Genomic DNA, 10,230 nt, shown 5'->3' with positions numbered 1-10,230 from the left:
TGTGTGTCTCTGTGTGTGTCTGTGTGCGTGTGCACATAGTTTTTAAAAAGGTGTACACACCCTGAGGCAGCCGACAATAACAGTTGTCTAGCAAACACACACTATGTTCCAAACACACACTACGTTCCAAATACACAATACGTTCCAAACACACAATATGTTCCAAACACACAACTATGTTCCAAACACACAATATGTTCCAAACACACAATATGTTCCAAACAGACACTATGTTCCAAACACACACTATGTTCCAAACACACACTACGTTCCAAACACACAATATGTTCCAAACACACACTACGTTCCAAATACACAATACGTTCCAAACACACAATATGTTCCAAACACACAACTATGTTCCAAACACACAATATGTTCCAAACACACAATATGTTCCAAACAGACACTATGTTCCAAACACACACTACGTTCCAAACACACAATATGTTCCAAACACACAACTATGTTCCAAACACACAATATGTTCCAAACACACAATATGTTCCAAACAGACACTATGTTCCAAACACACACTACGTTCCAAACACACAATATGTTCCAAACACACACTATGTTCCTTCTTTGACAAAATACCTATAATGCAGTCTCTTCTCTTTGCGTTTCCCACAGCTATATGTTGCTATGCTATATCAGCTACAGTATGTTGATATGGAGGGAGAACTATATGTATGGAGGAAGGGAATGATAGAGAGAGCGGCCAGTTGCTCCTATGGGAATGTACGCTGGAAAGTCAATGGTGCCTCAGGGCAGCTTTGCATCAAGGGAAGCACACACACACGCACACCCACAGACACACAAGAACGAGCAAAACAAAGGAGCTCCCATAACATGAAGAACATGAAGCTCAACACTAATCAGTTGTCTCACACATCTCTCTCACATGAACACACTAACACTAACACATACGCAATATGCACACACACACACACACACTAACACATACGCGATATGCACACAGTCACTAACACACACACACACACTAACACATACGCAATATGCACACACACACACTAACACATACGCAATATGCACACACACACTAATATATGCAATATGCACACACACACTAACATATACGCAATATGCACACACACACTAACACATACGCAATGTGCACACACACACACTAACACATATGCAATGTGCACACACACACTAACACATACGCAATGTGCACACACACACACTAACATAAGCAATGTGCAGACACACACACTAACACATACACAATATGCACACACACTCACTAACACATGCGCAATATGCACACACACACACACTAACACATAAGCAATATGCACACACACACTAACACATACGCAATGACCATGGATGACCAAACCAAAACAAAGAACCTGCCATACCTTCAATAAAAAAGAAACATCTCCCCAACACACACAGACACACAGACACACTGTGTGCTTCTGAGGCTTGATATAGCCCACTGTCCCTGTGGAAAAACCTGAAGAAGCACTTTCCTTGTGAATGACCTTCATTGATTTACTGAGCAAAGCCAGCCAGACCTGACCAGACAGGGAAGTCCATCATCATCAACACACATGCTGCAGCCAGCCCAACTCTCTCCCTTACACACACACACACACACACACACACATGCAGTACATGCATACGCATTCACACACACACCAGAGAGGTAGAGACTGATAAAGTGATAGAGTCAAGGGTATAAGAGGTGTGTGTGTGTGTGTGTGTGTGTGTGTGTGTGTGTGTATGTGTGTGTGTGTGTGTGTGTGTGTGAGGTAAAGAAGAGAGAGACTCTAAGAGAGAATAATGTGAATTAGACACGGCTAATTTCATATTTCACTTCTACCAAACAACCAGCTCACCCATCTGGGCCAACCCAGCAGTGTTATGACTGGATTACATAAGCTTACAATAAAGACTAGGCTGGAACACACACACACACGGTAGTGTTAATTTTATCACCTATTTTTAATTTAGTCTTAGTCTTGTGACGAAATGTCCTTTTTAGTCTTTGTCATATTTAGTCATTCAAATATCATTTTTGTTAGTCAAGTTTTAGTCGACTAAAAGTCTCGTCATTTTAGTCTAGTTTTAGTCAAAAGAAAACTAAAGGTATCTTAGTCTTAGTCAGTTTTAGTCAACACAGAAACAAATTATTTCTGATTACCATTTGAGTCAAATAGTGTTTCACACATCTCAATTTTCCAACAACATTGTGTGTCCACAGGGCTACTCGTCTGTTATAATTACTCATTCTGATTTTTTGTCAGTCAGTATGTTTACATGCACAGGTAAGTCGAGCTACAGTTATAGCTCGGCTGGGATTTGACCATAGACAGTAAAAGATTTGACTGGACCACTGTCATATTCGTAGACCAGTGTTTCTCAAAGTGTGGTCTGGGGATCACTAGTGGTCTGCAAGCTATCCCAAGTGGTCCGCGAGCAGACGTGGTAAAATATAATATAGATGAATTGTTTGCAATATAACTTGTATGTAAATCCAAACAGTTATAGAGATTTGCCAATTTAAATCATACAGTATGAATCCTCTGACAAAGTGCAAAGACAATAAGCAAGGTGGTTCAGTGAGTAGGCCTATTGTGTAGACTAATTATAGGCTACTGTTGAAGTAGGTCTAATCTGTTTTTTTTTTTTTTTTTTTAGCTAGGGTTAGTTAAGTGGTCCTGAAACTGAAAAAGTTTGAGAAACACTGTTGTAGGCCAAACTATTAATGTTTTACTCCGCCTCGCTAGATGGCGATATGCGCCCAAACACAACACATTCCCCAAACAGACTCTCCATCTTAGCCATAGCTAACTTGCTAGCAAACTTTCCATATTAGCTTACTTGCTAGCAAACTTTGCATCATCAGTCTAACGAGATGAATAGTTGACATTACATGCTGAACATTTTCGTATGGACATTCTGGGGGATGTTAATTTGTATGAGAGAAGCTTCAACTTCTGGGTATGTAGCATTGTGGCATAAAGCTTAGGTAGTTAGCTTGCTAAAGGCTTCTACATACCTGACGCACCCGGCCGGTAGCGCGACAATGTGACGTCAAAATGACGTAGATCTCTCTTGCGCGCCAGGGTTTTGGCCGTGTAGCGCGAGGTAGCGCACCACTCATTTTTTTTCAGACGAGCGCGACAAGGCGGAAACAGGAAGATGGACTAGTTCGAGGGCAAGCGAGTTGCAGTGTTTTGTTACAGTCGTGAATTTTTAATAGTTTGCTGGATAAGTTAACAAAGTTACCAGTGAGAGTTGCAACACATGGAATTAAGAGGAAAGAATAGAAACGATTTATTTTCAAACAAAGGATATCTATTAAGGCCTGAACAAAATCTCTTTCCACTTCAGGAAATTACACAAACTCATCCAGCTGCTAGCTAGCTAGCTAGCTAACTAAACTGTTTAAATTATTAAAATTTCCCTCGGGATGACTAAAGTACCTATCTATATATCCATCTATCTATCTATCTATCTATCTATCTATCTACCTGTGCACACACCTTGGAAACTACATGATAATGATGATGGTAGTTGTGAATAGTAGCAACCAAAGTCTGAAGTACCATCACAGAGGCTAGCTACTGGTGTTTCTTACTGCAGCTTCTTCTGCTGTGTAAGTAGTTAATGTTAGTCTTTTCACAACAGCGACACCTCTGTTCAGGAGAATATTGCAACTAGTGTTGCGACCACCACGCGCGAGTATAAATGGTTACGGCGCTTCTGTGACGTCACATTGTCGCGCTACTGGTCGGGTGCGTCGAGTATGTGGGACGTTTAACTCTGGCAGAAATCTCCAGTGTTCTTGTTCCATGTAGTTTCGTGTTGCAGCCACAGGGTTGCAGCAGCAGCACGTAGACTAGCCTCCAGGAAAGCTGTTGCGTATAAACTCATTCGGAATATTTTGAAAACATAACAGCTAGATATTCTGTCTTCTCATTTTGTAGACGAACATGAAGGTAGATTTTATCTTAGTTTTTATTTCATGCAAAACATTTTAGTCTCGTCTTTTTTCGTCAACAATAATGCATCTTAAGATAGTCTTAGTCAGTGTTTCAGGACATTACTGCTGTCTCGTCATCGTCTCGTCTTAGTGATGAAAAAAAAGGTCGTTGACGAACATATTTCCTCTCGTCTCGTCTGACGAAATTAACACTAACACACGGACACACACACCTACAGCAGTAGCTTCTACACAGACAGAGATGGGAAAGAGAAATAGCATAAGAGAGAGAGAGAGAGAGAGGGAGAGAGAGAGAGAGACAGAGAAATAGAGAGAGAGGCGGAGAGGGTGGGAGAGAGAGAGAGAGAGGGAGAGAGAGAGACTTACAAAATGTTTAATACATCACATCAAAATAAAATCAGCATATCAGCAATGCTCCCACCGGCTATAAGCACTTATATGCTAAACATCAAACCCCCGTCTCGCCCAGCCATCAGCAAAGCTCCCTTAACACACCATAGAGAGAGAGAGAGAGAGAGAGAGAGAGAGAGAGAGAGAGAGAGAGAGAGAGGGAGAGAGAGAGAGAGAGAAGAAGAAGAGTGGGGAGTACAGAGAGGGGAAGAAGGGGAAGAGAGAGGAATGATAGATTGAGAGAAGGAGATGGGAGAGAGAAGAAGAAAATGAGGGGAAAGAGAGAGATGGAGGGATAGAGGGAAAGAGAGATATAGCAGTGTATTCTGATCTTCCTCCTTTCCAGGAAGCAGAACTGTATCAGTTTCCCTCCAGTGAGGTGATCTGTGGTTCACTGCCCATCACTCCATCACCCTGCACTGCCCCTTGCACTGGACCAGGGACTAGTGCTCACACACACTCCATCAAATGCCCACAGTCACACACACACACACACACAGGCACCCTTACCCAGATATCTACAGGCCTGGTTATGCAACTAACAACTAACAAGGTGTGCTGGACTCTAGACTGTACTGGCCTTGCTAACACTCTCAAACTCTCTCTCACACACACACACGCAGCTCTACCATTGGTGAGCATATACACTAATGCCACTCAAAAGACTTTTCAAATTATGACATCTCATTACCCACAAATCCAATACACACTCTGATGGTGCACTGATTTCCCACAAGAGACAGCATCTGCCAAGCCCACTCATCGTTATTTGTCCGTCAAACTCATTTGTCCAGCAGACGGTCAGAGAATGTCCACGTCAGGCCCTGAGGCAGCACACTACAACACAACTAATGGACCCACCCGCCAGTGGGACATGAAGGGGGAAGAGGTGCAGAGAATATGCTGAACTAACTTAGTGTTCAGAAAAGTGTGTGTGTGTGATTAATTTTATGTAATTTAATTTGTGTGTTTGCGTATGTGTGTGTGTGTATCTGTGATGTTTTGAGGGTCTGTTTAGTCCTTCTTATATGTGTTGTATCTATGATGTTTTGAGGGTCTGTTTAGTCCTTCTTTTCCCTGTGTGTGTGTGTGTGTGTGTGTGTGTGTGTGTATATGTAAGTATTCTCACACTACCCCTCAAGTGCTATTAAGGTTCCCACACTGATATGCTAATGGCCATGCTAACGGGCGCTAATTGAGTGGCACTTCCTGCTACGTGTTTGCCCTCAAGCGCAACAAAGGGAGGCAGAGAACACCTGGACAAATACAGACCAGACAGAGTGGGGGCAGATGCACACAGACAGATGGGGGGGGGGGGGGGGGGGGGGGTGTTAGCAGAGGGAGTGGCTGAGGTTTGGATTAGGGCTGTGAATGAGGATTCTTTTCATTGTCGATTAGTCTATGGATTAGGCTACTTCCTTTGTTGATCGATTGATGAGTTGTCTGGTCTATGTCATGGCCAGTGTAATACACACAGAGGGATATGTCTTCTTCACCCATCCATGAGTAAAGGATAACACGCACACACACACACACTCACACACTCACACACACACACTAGAAGCAGTGATCAGACAAGGAGCACACAGTAGTAGTGACCACACACACACACACATGCACGCACACACAAATGCACCTGGAGCAGTGTCCCTCACTGCAGTGGCTGAAAGACATTACTTACTTTACAATGTCATCCAAGAGCACAGTAATAATACTTGTGTAGGGTTTCACCATACTAACTTTTCACATTTAACTGAACTTTAGATTTAGGTGCACTTTAAACATAAGTGTAATCATGTTGTGAACTTCCCTGAGGTCTATTTCATATAAACACTTACTGCTGCTTAATACATTATACAACATTATTTTGAACTGAAGCTTTTGAAATAATTGTTTTGTGCTCCATCTGTGTCATTTTAGGATTGTTAACAGATTAAAAAGCTATTTGGGGTAAATCACACTGTTGCATAAGACAGTTAGCAGTTCAGAGCTATGTAAAAAAGAAGATCCATGGGATTTGTGGATGTCATAACTATGGATGTCCATGTCCTTAAAACTATTAGTGGTGGTACGATTTGAGATGACATCTGTTTAGTGTAAGAAGGCAACAATTTCCGTCTTTTTCATGTCTGTCAATGTCTAGTCTAGGTATTTTATGCCAGAGAGAATGTGTGTGTGTGTGTTGATGATGATGATGATTAGCGACTTCAGGGAAAATTCGCCAGCACAGCTGATGTTTGGCCCCGTTTTTTTTTCTGCCGCATAGTCTGGCGCTCGGCCTTGACATTCCCGCGAAAACATATCTGAAGTGTCAGCCCTGACTGAGCGCGTGCCCCAGCCGCTATCAGCAGCAGCAGTAGCAGCAGCATCCCTCTCTCCTCTCCTCCCCCTACCGTGGATGTTCACGCGCGTGAAAGCACAGACGGTCGGGTGCGTGAGACATAGGGGTGGGGGGCACTCTGAAGGAGGTCACCCCTCGGCTCCGGGATTGGCTGAAGCGGGGGGAGACTATGGATAGATCGAGGAGACGAAGAGGATGGGAACCAACCAATCAACGAGGATGCAGATGACAGGCACATCGCCATAACCCACTGCCCCTGTTTCTCCTATACCGACACCCCCCGCTCCTTTACAGTAGACCATCCCCATCCCCCAATATTCGCGCCTGGCTGCCTATCACGCACAGTGAAGACGCAAAATGCTTTGGAGGCTTTAAGCGAACCTCATGTAGCCAGCTGGGACTGTGCACCGAAGAAATGTTGGGGGAGCGGAGAAGCCGATGCCACATAGTCCATGCATAGTCAAACGTGTACCTAACCGAATATGCCCTATGAAGACGCAATGAGATGCTATCGATGCTGCACAGCTGTTCAAACCCCTGGCATGTACTGAGCATCTTGAAATGGTAAAGCAATTAGTTAAATTAGCTATTCATTCAGTATGTAGACTGATTACGATAAGAACATTAAAAGCCAGCAAAATAGTAAAAATTATTACGGCTCCAGTTATCATTTTGCTTGGGGTTCCCCCCATGCTTAAACCAGACTCGATGCAGAAGGATGCGGAGAGACAGGCGGAGAGGGAGAGAGAGAGAGAGAGAGAAAGAGAACAATCGACAATGTTCCCTTCACCCTTAGAGCAACGTCTGCATTGTTATCAATATAAAACTACATCGACTGAAAAATATGTGGCAAAGTGTCCAGGCATTTCGTAGAAAAACGAGCCGTGTTTCTATTGGGATCACCTTTTATGAAGACCTGCGACCATTTAACCGGGTACCCAATCAGACTGAATCCACTGATTAAGCATAAGCAATGCGCGCACACATACACAAACTATTTACTTACAAGAAGCTGTTCTGTTTGCATTGACAGACATGAGCTAATTCTTTAACACCGGTAAGGTTCACAAAAAAACAGCTAGGCCGCTCAGACAGGTAACGGTAACGGGTTCGGTGGTTAAGGCTCTTCACGCACCTCGCAGTCGTACAGCTCGCTTAGCTGTTCGATGATCCATTCCTCCAGTATCAGTCTCTTCCGCAGCTCCTTCCTGTCGTACTTCACTGTCACTTTCCCCTGCTTTTTCTGGACCGGGTCTTCCCGAGCCATGGGTCCGGAGACAGCGCACCCAACGCCGGGTGCTGGCTGGAAGAACACCCGTCCCGCGGAAGGTAGAAGCTCAGTGGTGGTCTCTGCGCCGGCAGACATTGCGATTTTGTGGGTCTGGTGGTGTATGAGGTGTGCGTGTTTTTGAGGGACTTAGAACCGCTGTAACAGACTGACAGTGTCGCCGCAAATTTCAAACACCTGCTATTTGGGGCTCATAGCGCGCTCTTAAAGCGTGGTGCTCGGGTGGGAGGGGCCTCCACGATGCGTTCTTCAACAGACTGTCCAGGCGCGATGCGGATTGGACAGACGCAGGCATCCCCTCCCCGGTCACCATGCACCGGCCCTCTCCCCTTCCCCCGACAGCCCCGCACGGCTAACTCATACGGCCACAGCTGGTGCTGATAACTTGTTTTGGCACGGTGCACTCGGAGCTGACCCAGGGCCCGTCCTGCAGTTTTGCTCACAGCTGTGAGCTCTTCGACTGACACAGCGTAAGCTGATCTCCATTCAGTTCAGTTTTTTTTTTTTTTTTAAAAACTCAAAGCGCGATCTTGGCGCAGGCAACAGAATGAGACAAAATATCCGGATTTGATAGCAAGCGCAATGTCCTTCATTAAATGTCAGTCAGCAGAAAACTGTAGAGACACACTGACTCTAAAGAATACCTGCTTTTTCTAAAGACAAACAACAGTCTGGCCTATTTGGGCTGCTGGTGGAAAGGTAATCTCCTAAACCCTTGTGCGCAATTACCCATCGGGGAGTAGATTTTGATAATCACGGTCTATTTACCAGGGAATAACTCAGCAAGCAAGCCCTGATTAGAGGCAGAGCTTAGAATATGAGACACGGATACAGTTGCATGTCACTCCCAAACAGAACACACACACACATTCACACAGTGGGGCTGTTAAAGTAGAAGACGCAATGCCTCACCCAGGGGTTTGCAACTTTCCTGCAACTCAGTATGCCCTAAGGGTCAGTGTGTGTGTGTGTTTGAGAGAGAGAAAAAGTGTGCAGGAGAGAGGGTGTATGTGTGAGAGAGCGTGTGAGTAAAGGGGAGTGAGTTTGTGTGTGTGTGTGAGAGAGAGAGAGAAAAAAGTATGTGGGAGAGAGGGTGTGTTTGTGTGAGGGAGAGATTGTGAGTAAAGGAGAGTGAGTTTGTGTGTGTGTGTGTGACATTAGTGTTTGGGTGATTAAGGGATGATGTGTCTGCCCCACTCAGAGATGTAGGCCTAATGGCCTGTTATGTAACACAGTGATAATGCCACCAATGGCTGCCACAAACACACACAAACATTTGAATACCTGAGGTGTCTACACCAGGGGTTCCCAAAGTGGGGGTCGCGACCCCCCGGGGGGTCACGGGACGGCGAGGGGTGGGTCGCGAAATGATTTCCATAAATCAAATAAATTTGGAAAAAATAAAATTCAGAAAAATTATGACTGGATAAGATCACCATTCACTGTAACCACCGAAAGTCATCTGTCAGCCGGCATGGAGGACGCATTGGTTGAGCTGTCATGTGACCGCACTTTTACCGCAAGTTTAAGACAGAGTTTAATTCCAAGACGCTTGCTGAGTTCTGGATTTCACTCGAGAGGGAATATCCACAGGCCGCGATGGACGTACTGACGCCGTTTGGTTCCACATGCCTGTGCGAAAAGACTTTCTCTGCACTGACATAATTAAAAACAAATACAGATCGCGTCTAAATGTGGAGGATGATCTCCGTGTGGCCGTCTCCACAATTATTAAACCAAGAATGGACTTGCTGTGTTCCATCCATCTCATTAGATGAGATTAACGCTGAAACATAGTTGCCAAAATGTAAATTTGCGCAGCAACAATGTACATATGTTTACAACAGTTTGTGGATATTACCCTGACTGAGATATTCTTCTGTTAAAATGGAAATTAAAGTAATGTTTCAAAGTTGCACTCATGTTACATGGATATTATTTTTTGACTAAGGTATTCTGCTTTTATCATATAGTAAAGTTCTATATGTAAAAAATGCTCTGTTCTTTTGTCTTGTCGTTAAGCCCGTGTTTGGATAAGCCTAGTGCGTATGGCCGGTGCGCACATTTTATTTTATTTTTTGAGTCGCATCCAGGGATAGTGGGGGTCGCCAGTCTCTGGCACGGTTATTTTGGGGGTCGCGGGTTGAAAAGTTTGGGAACCCCTGGTCTACACTATACTGTTTTATGCAGGCTAAGCATGACTCTGGAGTATGTTTATAAAAGGCTGTC

At 44.3% G+C, this 10,230-nt stretch overlaps 1 protein-coding gene across 1 annotated transcript in view; it reads right to left on the bottom strand.

Annotated features, from left to right (window-relative positions):
- Window positions 1-8,188, bottom strand: part of ppp1r14c (protein phosphatase 1, regulatory (inhibitor) subunit 14C) — a 21,509-nt gene extending 13,321 nt beyond the window's left edge. Inside the window, exon 1 of the mRNA XM_042095794.1 lies at window positions 7,849-8,188. Within this exon, the coding sequence (XP_041951728.1) occupies window positions 7,849-8,079 (231 nt within the window). The 5' untranslated portion in view covers window positions 8,080-8,188. The remainder of the gene's footprint in view (window positions 1-7,848) is intronic.
- Between the last annotated feature and the right edge of the window lie 2,042 nt (window positions 8,189-10,230).

This window comes from Alosa sapidissima, chromosome 6 (assembly GCF_018492685.1).
Source record: "Alosa sapidissima isolate fAloSap1 chromosome 6, fAloSap1.pri, whole genome shotgun sequence".
NCBI classification, from domain to species: Eukaryota; Metazoa; Chordata; class Actinopteri; order Clupeiformes; family Clupeidae; genus Alosa; species Alosa sapidissima.
The sequence above is the reverse complement of the archived record's forward strand: the minus strand, read 5'-3'. Positions and strand labels throughout refer to the sequence as shown.